Source organism: Macrotis lagotis, chromosome 1, assembly GCF_037893015.1.
Source record: "Macrotis lagotis isolate mMagLag1 chromosome 1, bilby.v1.9.chrom.fasta, whole genome shotgun sequence".
Classification (NCBI taxonomy): domain Eukaryota; kingdom Metazoa; phylum Chordata; class Mammalia; order Peramelemorphia; family Peramelidae; genus Macrotis; species Macrotis lagotis.
This window is the reverse complement of record NC_133658.1, coordinates 925,139,296-925,153,464: the sequence shown is the minus strand read 5'-3', so window position 1 is coordinate 925,153,464 and position 14,169 is coordinate 925,139,296. Positions and strand designations below refer to the sequence as shown.

The 14,169-nt window shown below is 59.9% G+C and overlaps 1 protein-coding gene across 2 annotated transcripts; it reads left to right on the top strand.

Moving 5' to 3' along the window:
- Positions 1-250: 250 nt before the first annotated feature.
- Positions 251-14,114, top strand: PPP1R12C (protein phosphatase 1 regulatory subunit 12C). Of its 2 annotated transcripts, none has more exons than XM_074220009.1 (21): positions 251-552; positions 2,594-2,724; positions 5,704-5,822; positions 5,906-6,065; positions 6,822-6,966; positions 9,739-9,813; positions 10,007-10,095; positions 10,561-10,688; positions 10,763-10,821; positions 11,172-11,239; positions 11,395-11,484; positions 11,579-11,669; positions 11,746-11,835; positions 12,005-12,065; positions 12,172-12,254; positions 12,378-12,430; positions 12,576-12,654; positions 12,807-12,911; positions 12,991-13,041; positions 13,161-13,211; positions 13,304-14,114. In XM_074220009.1, exons 1-21 carry the CDS (start codon positions 277-279, stop codon positions 13,388-13,390), a joined length of 2,091 nt encoding a protein of 696 aa, XP_074076110.1. In that variant the 5' UTR covers positions 251-276; the 3' UTR covers positions 13,391-14,114. The 2 variants fall into 2 exon arrangements, with proteins under 2 accessions (XP_074076110.1, XP_074076109.1); XM_074220008.1 differs by having other exon boundaries at positions 12,169-12,254.
- The last annotated feature ends 55 nt before the right edge of the window (positions 14,115-14,169 follow it).

Sequence of the window (14,169 nt, the reverse complement as noted above, 5' to 3'; positions counted from 1 at the left end):
GCGTCGCCCGGCGGGACTACATTTCCCGGCGCGCCTCGGGAGCGAGGCGCGGACTACGGCTCCCGGCGGGGCCCGCGGCGGGCGGGGCTCGGTGGCGGCGGCGGCGGCGGCGGCGGCAGCGGCGGCGGCGGCGGCGCCTTCCCGGCGGCCCCCGCGCCGGGGATCGGGGCGGGGCGGGCCGGGCGCGGCGGCGGCGGCGGCTCCAGTGGCGGCGGCGGCGGCGGCGGCCGGGGATCGTCGCCCGCGGGCTCCGCGCTCGGGCCGCGGCGCGCCGGGATGTCGGGCCCGGCGGAGGCGGCCGCGGGCGCGGGCGCGGCCCGGGAGCGGCGGCAGGAGCAGCTGCGGCAGTGGGCGCGGGCGGCGGGCGCCGGGGAGCCGCCGGCCGCGGGGGGCCGGGCCCGGGCCCGCACCGTGCGCTTCGAGCGCGCCGCCGAGTTCCTGGCCGCCTGCGCGGGCGGAGACCTGGAGGAGGCGCGGGCCATGGTGCGCGGGGGGCCCGGCCCGGCGCTCCTGGACAGCACCAACGCCGACGGCATCAGCGCCCTGCACCAGGTGCCGCCCCCCGCCCGCCGCCTCCCCGCGTCCAGCCCAGCCCCCCTAGTGTCTCCCCACGTCCAGCCCCCCTAGTCTCCCCACGTCCAGCCCAGCCCCCCTAGTGTCTCCCCATGTCCAGACCCCCTAGTCTCCCCACTTCCAGCTCATCCCCCTAGTGTCTCCCCACGTCCAGCCCAGCCCCCCTAGTGTCTCCCCACGTCCAGACCCCCTAGTCTCCCCACGTCCAGCCCAGCCCCCCTAGTCTCCCCACGTCCAGCCCAGCCCCCCTAGTCTCCCCACGTCCAGACCCCCTAGTCTCCCCACGTCCAGATCCCCTAGTCTCCCCACTTCCAGCTTATCCCCCTAGTGTCTCCCCACTTCCAGCTCATCCCCCCTAGTGTCTCCCCACGTCCAGACCCCTTAGTCTCCCCACTTCCAGCTCCCCCCCCAGTGTCTCCCCGCGTCCAGCCCAGCCTCCCCAGGATCCCCAGGTCCAGTCCATTCTCTTCCCCTAGTCTCCCTGCTTCCAGCCCAGTCCCCCAGTGTCTCCCCACTTCCAGCTCATCCCCCCTAGTGTCTCCCCACTTCCAGCCCCCCTAGTCTCCCCACTTCCAGCTCATCCCCCCTAGTGTCTCCCCACTTCCAGCCCAGCCTCCCCAGGATCCCCAGGTCCAGTCCATTCTCTTCCCCTAGTCTCCCTGCTTCCAGCCCAGCCCCCCCAGTGTCTCCCCACTTCCAGCTCATCCTCCCTAGTGTCTCCTCACTTCCAGCCCAGCCCCCCCAGTGCCTGCCCACTTTCAGCCCAGCCTCTTCCCCTAGTCTCCCCACTTCCAGCCCAGCCCCCCTAGTGTCTCCCCACTTCCAGCCCCCCTAGTCTCCCCACTTCCAGCTCATCCCCACTAGTGTCTCCCCACTTCCAGCCCATCTTTTTCCTTCTTGCCTCTCAGTCTCCCCATTTCCAGACTGTCTTTCCATCTCATCCCCCAGTCTCCCCATTTCCAGTCCATTCTTCTCCCCCAGGCTCCCCATTTTTAGCCCATCCCCTCCTTGCCTCCACTGTATTTTCCCTGCCCCCAACATCTCCTATGTTCCTCTTCCCCCCCCTTTCAACAAATAGGCCAAGTTTTCCTCCCCCTGCTTCCCCCACCCCACTTGAAGGTGACTTTTATTAAAGCCCCCCACTTTGAGGGGTGAGATAGCATCAGAAATGCTCTGAGCCCCCGGCAGAGGAAGACTTCAGGGAGTGAGCACTGTGACCCTCCAGAGGAGAACTGGGGGGGGGGGGGGGAGACACCGGTGGCCCTGGGGCTTTCCTAGGACCCCTCTCCATCCTTGAGGTTCTGCTCTCCTCTCTCTCTCCTGACCCTTTCCCCACCCCCCAGTGGAGAACTTTGGGACCTTGTGACCCCCCCCAGCCATTCTCCACAGCCCTGGGGCCCCCCACCTCAGCTGCCTGGGTCCCCAGGTACTGGTTGGCTGAGCTGGCTCCCTGCCTCCCTCAGCTCTTTCCAGGGCCTTGTAGGGGAAGCCCCCTTCTCATCCTTCTCCACCCCCCCCCCCCGTCTCCATGACATCAGGAGGAAATAAACGGAGCCCAGAGCTCAGCCGTTCCCAGGCTGGGGGGGGCCTGGCAGCCCCCCCTCCCTGCCCGAGTTTCCATGACTTCATCCTCCTGGCCCTCAGAGCCTCCCCTTTCCCCGGGCCCCTGGTGTGGGGGGAGGGAGCAGGGGCTTCCTCTCCTTCAGCCCAGGCCCTCTGCTCCTCAAGGCCCCTCGGATTTTGGGGTGTCCAGCAGTGGTCCTTGGGCCCCTGCCACCTGGGAAGGCAGAGAGGAGGGACCCGGGAGGCAGCAGAGGCTGCCCAGGAAGGCTCTCACACCCTGCTCTATTTTTAATCTGTGCTCCCTGAGGGGAAGGGGCCAGGACCCAGACATCTGGGGCCTGGAGAGAGCTGGTGTCAGAGGACCCAAGGCTGGTCCCTGGCCAAGAGGTCAGGGCTCAGAAACTCCATCCCTGGCCCCCGAGTTTTGACCAGAGCTCTTCTTCTCTTTCTCCGCCAGGCTTGCATTGATGAGAACCTGGAGGTGGTCCGCTTCCTGGTGGAAGAGGGGGCCTCGGTCAACCAAGCCGACAATGAGGGCTGGACTCCCTTGCATGTGGCTGCCTCCTGTGGATACCTAGACATTGCCCAGTAAGACCCTGGGTCTTGGTGGGACAGGGGGCTTCCCCAGCAAGGGTCCTCGGGCCAGTCTGGGTCTGGTCTGGTTCTGCCTCAGCTGACCTCAGAGGTCTCATCCAGGGCTGGGGGGGGGGTGGGGTTGTGGTCTCTTTGTCCCCTGCTCCACCTCCCAGGGTTTTTCAGGTGTCCTTCCCTCCATGGGCCTCAGCCCGAGGACCCCCCCCCCCCCAAATGCATGAAATACAAATGAAGAAGGAAGTTAGATGGGACATTGGCTGAACACAGATCTGGGACTAGGAACCCTTGCACCAGCGAGTCTGAGGCACCTGCCAGCTCTCACCCATGACCTTCCCCGAGAGACCATTGAATAAAGCCTGGGACCAGCCCTCTGCTCCCTCCAGCCTCTGGCAGTTTTGGAGTTGTTGCCCCCCCGCCCCTGTCACCTTGCTGGCAAGGAACTGCCCAAAGAGACCCCTCCAGGCACCATTTCCTTGGCACTCCCCCAGTGTTTCCTGCTACTGCCCCCTCCTCTCCAGGACAGTCTCTGGTCTTTGAAGACTGGTCCTCCTGTCTCAGGGCTCCTTCCCCATCTGAGCTGCCCCTGGCACTCTCCACTTTATCAGTCTCCTTTAACTTAAAAGTTGTGAGCTTTTATCTGCCCATTCCTGTCCCCCAGCCTGGTCCCTGAGCTTCCCCAAGAGACCTGCCAGAGACCTGCCAGGTTGGCATGCAGCTTTTCACGCCAGCTCTTACACGTTGGGCCACGGCCCCTCTCCCTGTCCTAGACACCATAAGAATGGCACCAGATGGTTTTACAAGTGTCTTGGTGAAATTTAGTCAGTCTTGTGGCCCTATCACCCACCTGCCCCAGGGATACCAGCACCGTGGCCTGTTCTCCTCAGAGTGTGCTTTTGGAGCCCACCTCTCAGGGATGCAGAGAGATCTGGGGTGGGGCCTTGACCCTGAGCTGCTGACATGTGCTCTCTCATGTGCTCCCTCAGTGGCCTTGACCATCAGTTCTGTGTCAGAGTGCTGGGTTGTTTTCTGTCCTTTCCTGGCCAAAGGTTATTTCTTCTTGGTAGAGGAGATATTGGCAGGGTGTGAGATGGGCAGAAACAAGGCCAAGATCTCCTCTTTGCTGTCCATCCTCGGCCCCTGCTGACTCTGACCTTGTGTGCCAACTACTTTAGATGTAGGATCTCATTTGGTCCTCATGGTAGGAAGTGGGCAGCAATTACATGCTCTGCCTGCTCAGCCCATGCCTGGCTCTCTTGGGCTCTGTTCCAGCCAGTGGTGCCCAAAGGAGAGAAGAGTGGGAGTGAGTGGGGCCTCCTGGCTACTGGGTGCATCCTAGGTGGCTCGTGGCCTTTCCCCAGGTCCTGGCCTTTGCTTGTTGTTCCTGCTCCTGTCTTGTGGACCAGCCGGTCACCCGCCTTGGTGCCTCTGTCCTTCTAGGGTCACAGATTTAGAGCCACCAGAGTCCCGTGGGGCCTGGTCCTATCTTCCAGGGCCTGGTATTTCTGCCCCAGCCTCCACTCCCTTCCGTCAGGCTCAGAAGAGAATTTCCCATGTTGGTTTCCTCAGTTTAGAAGGAAGAAAGGATCATTGGCAGTCATGGCAGGGAGTTCTACCTGGTAGGCGCCTGGTTAGCTGGAGCCCCTGTGCCAGGCTGGACGTGGAGCAGTGCAGTCCTTTCTCTGTCCGGGGCCTCTGTAGTGTACTACAAAAGCCTTCCGTTGACCTTCGTTCCTGGCCTCACTTTGCTTTCTGCATTTCCTAACTTGCCTTCTGAAAGGACAAGCCCCCACTCCACATGCACACCTGATGCTTGCGTCTGCCCCATAGTCCAGACTGACTGCGGGTCAGCACTGCCCCCCACAACCCTTGAGCTCCATGGGATCTTGATCTGCCTATCCCCAAGAGACCCCTAAATTGGTGACCACTCTAGGAATGGCGAGCAGCCACACTCTTTCATGACTTCAGGGTGAGGGGGAAGAGGTGCCGTAGGGCCTTGATGCCACTTCCTTTGGACCCTGAGTCCGGTGTCTGTGACCCAGGGCCTTTCCAGAGGAAGGCGCTGCATCATGGGCTCCCAGGCTTCCTCCATCCCAGCCCTGATCCTCATATGACCACTCCACTTCCCTGGTCTGGAGCTTGGGCAGTTCCCGGTGGCCACATGGATGGGGCCTGATGTCCTGGGCCCCCAGAGTCTTCGTCATCTCAGAGATCATTGGGCATTTGTAAAGAGCCCCAAATAGTTACAACTAATACAAAGTTGATTTGAGAAAGAACTCTGAATTTTAAGTTTTTAATTATTAAGACAGTTAAACCTGCATAGGAATCATTTTAAATCTAGTTATTTTAGTATTTCCACCTCAGATTGGACACAAAGCTAGTGTTGGGCCCCAGAAGCCTGGGAGTCAAGTTTGCAGCCCATGTAGTCACCACCCCCCAGAAGCAGGGAGTCAAGGTCCCCTCAGCCTTTGAGCTTTGTTCCCATGTTTGTGGCCACATCTCCCTTGTGGTGGACCTCCCTGACCTTTCCTTCTCAGTCTTCTCCAGTTCATGAGCCTGTGGCCCCCACCTCCTCTCCTATGACATAACCCCCTAGTGCAAACCCTTCTCACCTCAAGCCTGGTGATCTGCCAGGGTGGGGCAGGCAGTCCACCTGCCTCAGGACTCTCCTCACTCCAGGCCTTTCTCCACTCAGATGCCAAAATAATTTTCCTGAACCCCCCCAGGTCTGATTGGCTGACATCTTGATTCCCCCCTCCCTCCCCTGGCCAGGGTCAACCCCCTCCTGCCTCTCCAGTCTTCTTACACACCTTGATCCTCACTGCACACTAACTTGTCTGGTGACCCCAGCCCCAGGTGTTCTCTCTGACTGTTCTGGTTACCAGCTTCTGTAGCTTTTTTTTTTTTTGCTTGTACTGCTTAGCCCAGGTGGCCTTGGCTCTCCTAGCCCCGCCTTCCTCCCATCTTCCCCTGTAGGTACCTGCTGAGCCACGGGGCCAACATAGCTGCTGTCAACAGTGATGGGGACCTGCCCTTGGATCTGGCAGAGGCCGACGCCATGGAGAGTCTGCTGAAGGCAGAGATTGCCCGCCGAGGTGGGTAAGGAGGAAGCGGGGAGCACAGCTGGGCCGCGGCCTCCTCCCAGACCTGACATTGGTCTTGTCTCTTCTCCCCAAAGGTGTGGACGTGGAAGCTGCAAAGCGGGCTGAGGAAGAGCTCTTGCTGCATGACACACGGTGTTGGCTGAATGGGGGCGCCATGCCAGAGGCCCGCCACCCCCGCACAGGCGCCTCAGCCTTGCATGTGGCCGCCGCCAAGGGCTATATGGAAGTGATGAGGTATGGAGGCCCCCCTTCCCCGTGCAGCCTCTTGAGCAGGTCTGGTGTGGAAGTTAGAGGGGGTAGGCCTGGAAGGACCTGTTGGTTGTTCCTGGATTGTGGTCTCCAGTGAAGGCCCCCAGTGATCTGTACAAGGACCAGGGCAAGTGACCCCTTTTTGATAGTGGCTTGGGTCAAGGCATCAATGACCTGCTTATTGAATCCACGGATTTCCACATGCCTGGAGGACAATCCCACAAAGGGACTTGATAGGCAAGATTGATGGGCTGTGACCAGTTCAGTCCAGTTAAATGGCAATAAGCATAAAAGTCACTTTTCTGAAGAAGAGCTGTGGGTCTTAGAGGACCACAAGCTCCTGATGAGCCCGCTGAGGTATGGGGCAGCCAAGAAGTGACCACGAGGCCTCAGGGAGGCTGATCCCATGGCCATCACCGAGGTTCACTCCAGTGTGAGAGGGGTCACCCCAGGGGTCTGGGGAAGCACAATGGGAATGGGGGGGGGCAGCTTTGTGCCTCTGTTCTGTCTGGGCTCAGTTTCCTTCTCTGTAAGATGAAACCTGGTGATCCTTCTGTTTAATCACTGTATTTCCTTTGTCATCCTGTGTATCATATTCCATGCATTTCAAAACTTGTCCCAAAGTCCCCCAATCAGACTGGGCCTCTGTGACTTCTGCTCGCTTGTGAATCCTAAGATTGTATTCTTGGCTGTGGGTGAGCAGCCCCTGGCTCACCTCAGCCTTCCCATCTCTCTAACCAGGCTACTTCTCCAGGCCGGCTACGATCCTGAGCTGCGCGATGGGGACGGTTGGACGCCTTTGCACGCTGCTGCCCACTGGGGTGTGGAGGATGCTTGCCGCCTGCTAGCTGAGCACGGGGGAGGCATGGACTCCTTGACCCATGCGGTGAGGGGACTGGCAGTAGTGAGACGCTTTAGGCCTGAATCCTGGTGCTGGGATGGGCACTTCTCTGGAAACTGGTTACCATGTCTGGGATAGGGAGGGGCTGGTTGGATCAGGAGCTCATCCTTAAGGACAAGGAATTTTGTGATCAGCCCATCAGTAAACATTGATTAGGTACCTCCTATATGCCAGACACTGAGGAGACACCCGGAGAGAATGAAATAATGGTGCTTGTATTGTATAAGGAGTCAGTGAATCGGGGGGGGGGGGGGAGGATGTGAGTGTGCGTGAAGTGCCCTATGCTGGGCATTTTACAGGTAGGACCTCACTGGGTCGACATTGCAAGCCTAGAAAGAAAGAGCTGTTAGAACCCCCCTTTTATAGATGAGGAACCAGGCAGGCAGGTGAAAGGGACCTGCCCAGGGTCATTCAGGTTCAATTTGAGGTCAGATTTGAACTCAGGTCTTCTGACTCCAAGCCCAGGGTCCTCTGTGCTTGGCCACTTAGCACTTCAAGTGTCTCTTTGTATGTTTGTGTGTGTGTGTGTGTGTGTGTGTGTGTGTGTGTGTGTGTGTGTGTGTGCCTCTCTGTGTGCAGGGCTTGGTGTGAAGATGCTTGGCCTGTGTCTGTCAAGCAGGGCTGAGGAGGTCTGTGGGTCTGGTGTGAAGGGAACGTGAGGGCCTTGGCTGGGGAGTACTTGAGGTTAGGGTGAGGCTGGAGGACTGTCCAGTGAACCAGAAGAGCTTCAGTTGGCTCTTAAGAGGCCACGAAAACACCTGCCGTTGTTGGGGGATGCGGGGCTTGCTGGTACTTCACTCCGTGTTCCCATTATCCCCCTTTTCCCTTCCAGTCCCTGCTCTGCATAGATGTGACCAGGACGCTCACTTTTCCATCCTCTGCCCCCTCCCAACCCCTTCCCCCCCACTGAGGCCCTCTGCCCTTTCTCTTTGATCTGGGAGTCTCAGGCCTCCCTCTGAAACCCTTGACACGAGGGGCTCTTCCCAATGCTGCTCCTGGCAGTCTTTCTTGGGCACTGTGTTTGGTTTCCTTGCTACTGGGGCTCCATTCTCCTCCTATGCAGACAGCTCTGTTCTTGAACAGACTGTTCTCCTTCCTCTTCCCACCCCCACTCGCTCAGGACTAGCCAGTTCCTCCACTCCTCCTCCCCTCTCCTCTGCCTTCCCTTCCTCTTTGTTGGACCCTCAGAAAAGAACCAAGCCAGCCCCAGAACCTCAGTTTTTCTCATTCAGTCCCCTTATTACTCCATGAAGACATAAAGGTTATGAAGGGAGATTTATTTTTCTTCCCTATTAGAATGTTAGTCCCAGACCATTCCACAGCCCTTTCTAATTGCACAAACCATTTTACATTTCCTAGGTTTTTGGTAAATCAAAGTTCCTATTCAGCTCTGGTCTTTTCATCGGAAATATTTAAACTTCATCCATTCTATTAAAGGTCCATATTTTTCCTGCTGTGGGCAGCTAGGTGGTACAATGGATAGAGCTGCTGGCTTGGGGGTAAGGAAGACCTAAGTTCTGATCTAGTCTTGGATACTTCTTACCTGGATGAGTCATTTCTGTCTGCTTCCATTTCCTCATTTGTAGAATGGAATAAGAATAGCCCCTCCCTCCTATACCTTTCTGTGGGCATGCTCTCTCACTATTACTCTGTCACGCCATCCTAAGCTGGAAGCCTTGGGGGCAAGCCTCTCTTGCCTTTTGGAATATTGAATTCCAAGCTCGCTTCTCATTGATGGTCGTGGTTGCTGGTCTTGTGGGATGCTGCCTGACAAGGGTCAAACCATTTGCACGTTTTTGTCTCTTTCTGTTGTCCTTGTTACTGCTGGGTCTCTCTTGGTTTTCAGGGAGCCCCTTTCATGTGTGAATATTTGCTTGCTTCCTTCCTGTCATCTCTGGCTACCTTCTTGATATTTGTGTGGTTCTGGCCCTGGCACAAGGCAAGGTCCCTGCAGGTTGAGTGTGGGAGTGGGTAGCCCTGCTTGTTCTCCATCTGACTCACCTCTAACCTCTTCTGAAATCTTTGAAGGTTTATCTGAACTCCCTCTGGTCTCTGGACAGCACAGGCCATGGTGGTGCAGCCCTTTCCAGCCTTAGTGTGGTTGGGCTCAAAGGTCTCATTTCCATGGGAACCCTCCTGCCTGTATGGCCACGGGCCTATTTTCCTGTGGTTTCTCATGGAATTTCTTGGTCATTATTCAGTCTGGGTCAAATTTCCTATTTTTCTGGAGTAGGTGTGGGGGAGCTTGGTGGTGGACTTCCACTGGGGCTGCCTTCTTGGCTGTGGAAGGCCTGAGAGCATTCAGGGCCTGGAGGCCAGAAGGCCCTTGGTACTTCTAGTTGTCTGATTCTGGTCAGGTGCCTTCACCACTGCCTGCCTCAGTTTCCTCAACTGTAAATGGGGGTGTCCATAGCACCTCCCTAGGTCAAATAACCAGATGAGAGAAAATGTATAAAAAAGTGACATAACACACAAGTTGATTGTGCCAGAGAGGCTTATTCTCCCCTCTGAAGAGGTGGGAGGGGATGCCGGTTTTGCTTCTTCCTTGTACCCAGCACTTTGGCCCATAGAAGGTAAATGTCTGCTGAAGGGAGGGAGGAAGGACACTATGGATAACCTAGTAACCTCTCAGTGTCCTAGGAGGGAAGGCCCTATGTTTCAGACACCTTGGGGCTGGGGCGGGGGTCGTCATGTTCTTTGGGGAAGATGCTTCATTTAAGGCCTCACTACCCTCTTCCTCTCTTCCGTCCACTCCAGGGGCAGCGTCCTTGCGACTTGGCGGATGAGGAGGTCCTGAGTCTTCTGGAGGAACTGGCCCGAAAGCAAGAAGATGTGAGACTCTCAGGGTGTCTTCCCCTTCTCACTACCCCATCCCCTCTAGCCAAAGGATCCCTCAGGAGTCTCCCCCAACCTCCCCAAGAGCCTGCTTGCCTGTGGCCTTCCTAGCTCTGGCTGTTCCCCCCCACCCCTTCTTGGGACCCCTCTCTCTGGACTTGGCCATTCTGATGCCCTACTTCCTCCTCAGCTTCGGAATCAAAAAGAAGCCCTGGCCCAGGCCCGAGGGACAGAGGTTGGCCCAGAGCCGCTGCCACCAGCCAGCAGCAAGCACAGGAGGTGGGGGGTCGCACACAGCAAGCACAGGAAGTGGGGGGCGCCACACACAGCAAGCACAGGAGGCGGGGGGGTCATGCACAGCAAGCACAGGAGGCGGGGGGGGGTCACACACAGCAAGCACAGGAGGTGGGGGGGTCGCGCACAGCAAGCACAGGAGGTGGGGGGGGTCACGTACAGCAAGCACAGGAGGTGGGGGGTCGCGCACAGCAAGCACAGGAGGTGGGGGGTCACGCACAGCAAGCACAGGAGGTGGGGGGGTCTCACACAGCAAGCACAGGAGGTGGGGGGGGGTCACGTACAGCAAGCACAGGAGGTGGGGGCAAGCACAGGAGGTAGAGGTGGCAGCAAATATAAGAGGGTGGACCATTGCAGGCACAGGAGGTAGGGGCAGGCCTGGGGTGGGTGGGTGAGGTTCTTCCATGGCCTTTCATCCCGGCCTGGTGCCCCCCCCCATTGTAACGACAGAAGCTCTGTGTGCCGACTGAGCAGCCGTGAGAAGATCTCCCTCCAAGATCTCTCCAAGGAGCGGAGGCCAGGGGGCACTGGGGCCCCCCCACTGGGGGATGAAGAGGAGGGTGAGGAGGAACCCCCAGGTGAGGAAGCCCTGGGGCCTGGGGGGTGGGGTGGGGGAGGCGACCTGCTGACCTCTGGCTGCCCCTCCCCCCAGAACCCAGTGCCTTGAATGGAGTGTCTTCCCCACAGAGCCTGGACCCCCCTAGCCCCAAGGTGAGTTGGAAAGAGGGACCTGGATTGCCCAGGTGCCTGAGACTTCAGCCTAGGGACACCGGCCTTCCCCCCACCTGTGTAACTGCTTGAGGCACCTCAGAGAGGGAGGGCCCCAAAACAGGGGTGCTGTGTTTGATCGGGAGCCCAGGATAGGCATGACTTTGTGAATCTCAAGCCTGGGGAGGGGGCAGTCATCCCCTGTTGATCTGTACTGATGGGAGTGTCAGGGGTGGGGGGTGTTGGTGGGCTTGGAACTGACCTGCCTCAAGGAGAACCTCACCCGATTCGAGGAGGGTAGGATGACCCTTGGGTGGGCTGCATCCCGACTCCCCCACCCCCCTCTTCCATAGACCAAGGAGCTCCGTCTGGCCCGGGTTCCACCAACACTTTCCAGGAAGATGAGCGAGCCCCCCGAAGCGTGAGTATGCATCAGGGATGGGGAGAGAATGCTAGGCCCTGGCTGGCTGCCCTTTCAGGGATCCTGGGCAAAGCGGGGAGAGTGAACTCTGCAGTCCGACCCACAGGGAGCCGGGAGCATTTTGCCAAAATGTCAGTGGCCATTGTCATCTCCAGGATCGTGGAGCCCCCAAGGCCACCGCTGGCCGTGCCAAATGCTCCAGGCTCAGCTGCTTTGGCCCCCACTGATTCCCGGGACCGATGGAGGTGAGGTGAAAGGGGGCGGGGAAGGAGAGGCAGGTGAAAGGGAGGGGGCAGGACCTGGAGAGCAGAGTCTGACCCCCCTCCCCCCACTTGTCAGATCCTACCAGATGCCCGTGAGGGATGAGGAGTCCGAGTCTCAGCGTAAGGCTCGGTCCCGGCTCATGCGCCAGTCACGAAGGTCAACTCAGGTGAGGACCCTGACTAGGGCGGGCTAGAGCCCAAGGGCTGCTGGGGGCACTCTCCCTTCATCTGTCCCTGTCCTAGGGGGTGACCCTGACTGACCTGAAAGAGGCAGAAAAGAGTGTCGGGCGGGGCCCTGAGCCAGAGAAAGTCAAGGAGCGCCCAGAGAGCCTGGTGAGCTGAGGGGGCTCAGGATGGTGGGGGGCTTGGGACAGTGGGAGTCCAGGATGGTTTGGGGGGCTTGGGATTATTGGAGGGGCTTGGGATGGTTGAGAATCCCTCATGAGGGTGGGGGGCTCAGGGTCAGCTCCCCTCTTGGCTGATGCCCCCCCCCATCCTCCAGGACCCTGCTCGTCGTCCCCGAGTCCCTGGGTTGGAGACCTCAGACACAGCTGTGCAGAGAGGTACATGCCAGCCCCCCAGAGGCAGGTCGCCTGGGGTCATTAGGGAAAGCATGGGCAGGTGGGTGGGCAAGGCTCCCAGGTCTGACTCCACCTCTCACTCCAGCAGAGGAGCCTGAGGGGTCCGGCCATAGCCAGCAGGTGGCTCAGGACCGCTGCAAAGTCCGGAAGGATCGTAGGGGACTGGCTGAGGTGAGGGATGACCTTGGGGGGAATCTTGGTTTCCCTGACTGTTGACGAGGGGTTTCACTGCTGTAGGGGTGGTGGTGGGGGCATTTGGTGCCCTCCTCCACCCTGGCTCTGCCACACTTTTAGGGCGAGGAGGCAGAGCCTGAGGACCTGGCGAGTGAGGAAGGCCCGGCCTCCAGGTACTGGCAGTGGCCCCTCATTTCCCCTCTGGCAGTGACCCCCTCCCAGGTTCCCAGCGGGTTTCTTTGCCCCACCCCCTTGAGGGTGGAGGGGAGGCCAGAACAGACCTGGCCTACAGACTGATCACGTCTCCTGGATCCCCAGTACTGTAGATGGTTCTAAGGGACGCCGGCCACGGGCAGACCCTGGAGACCACCACCCAGACAACAGTAGTTTCCGGAAGGTGAGCTCCCCCCCACTTGTCTACACATCCTGAAGCTGCCTCTTGCCACCCATTGAGGAGCCCCTCCTCTTGGGCTGAATCGGAGGATTGGGGGGGAGCAGGAGCTCTTGGGGGGCTCTTCCCCACCCTGAGCGGCCCTGTCTGTGCCGCAGCTGTATCTGAGCCTGCAGGGCGAGAACGAGAGGCTCAGGGAGACCCTGCAGGAGACCACCCTGGGACTGTCCCAGCTGAAGGTGGAACTGGAGCGGGCCACGCAGGTCAGTGGCTGGGGCCTGGGTGGGGGGGAGCTTCCCTTCCCCAGCCCCCACCTCACTCCCCTTGGCATCCCCCCCACAGAGACAGGAGCAATATGCTGACAGACCGGCCATGTTGGAGCTGGAGAGATTTGTGAGTGGAAGGGAAGGGCCAAGGTGGGGGGGGCTTGGCGCATAGGCTGGGGGGGGGGCACTGGCCTTTGGGGGGCCTCCCTAATCCTTTCCCTTTCTCTGATGGGGCCCCCTCCCCAGGAACGGAGGGCCCTCGAGAGGAAGGCAGCCCAGCTGGAGGAGGAGCTGAAGGTGAGGAGAGGTTAGACCGGGGATGGGGGGTGGGGGGTGGCAGCCATCGCCCCCTCCTCTGGGTGACCCCCCATCCCCTTCTCTCCGGGCAGGCTCTGTCCGACCTGCGGGCTGACAACCAACGACTGAAGGATGAGAACGCAGCCCTCATCCGCGTCATCAGCAAGCTCTCCAAGTGATCCCCCCCACCCCTGGAGCTGGGGGGGGCCTGGCTCTGCTCCCCCGTTCTCCCTTCACCCTATTTATGCAGCTGCTTCTGCCACAGATCATTCCTTTGTGTGAAACTTGGAGACCTTGGAGGGGTCGTCTGGGTGTCCCCTGCCCCAATCACTCCCCTCAACAAGCCATACTCCCCCCATGTCCCCAGTGGGGCCCAGCTGCCTGGATTGAGAGCAGGGGCCGGGCAGGGCCGGGCAGGAGCCGGGGTGGCCCTCGGCCCTCAGAGGGACCGGAGAGTGGGAGCGGTGAGGCGGCCGCCCAGGCCGGCCCGTGGAGGGGCGCCGGATGTTGCCGAAGGCTGGTGGAAGTCGTTGGAGAATCGGGGGGCCCCCGGAGCTGGAGGCCCGGGCTCAGGCCGGAGCAGGACCACGCGGACTTTGGGGACCAGGGCACCGGAGAGCCGCCCCCGCCTCGCCCCGCTTCCTCTCCACGTTGCCCGCGATGCCACCCCTCTCCTCCCCCCCTCCCGGGAGCCAAGAATGTGCCAATGTGTATATAGGGCCGTGGGTTTTTTCTGGGGGCCCCACGCCCACTTCTGATGTGCAATAGGGGAGGGGGGGCTTGTATTTTTGTGGCCGGGCTCGCCCCGCGCCTGGGCCCCGGTGGGGGCCCCCACGCTGGGAGACAGCCTTCTCCCCAGACCTGCCGCGGCCACGGGCACCGCCAATAAAGGTGTGACTTTGCCGCCCGCCTCCGGCTCTGTGGGGGGTGGCAGCTTTCTGGGGGGACCCCGCGGGGG

Excerpts from the sequence above, each read along its gene's own strand:
- PPP1R12C (XM_074220008.1), top strand. The coding sequence starts at position 277 with ATGTCGGGCCCGGCGGAGGCGGCCGCGGGCGCGGGCGCGGCCCGGGAG. Across the intron at positions 11,240-11,394 it reads ATGAGCGAGCCCCCCGAAGC|GATCGTGGAGCCCCCAAGGC; the intron begins GTGAGTATGCAT and ends TGTCATCTCCAG. Across the intron at positions 11,670-11,745 it reads AGTCACGAAGGTCAACTCAG|GGGGTGACCCTGACTGACCT; the intron begins GTGAGGACCCTG and ends TCCCTGTCCTAG.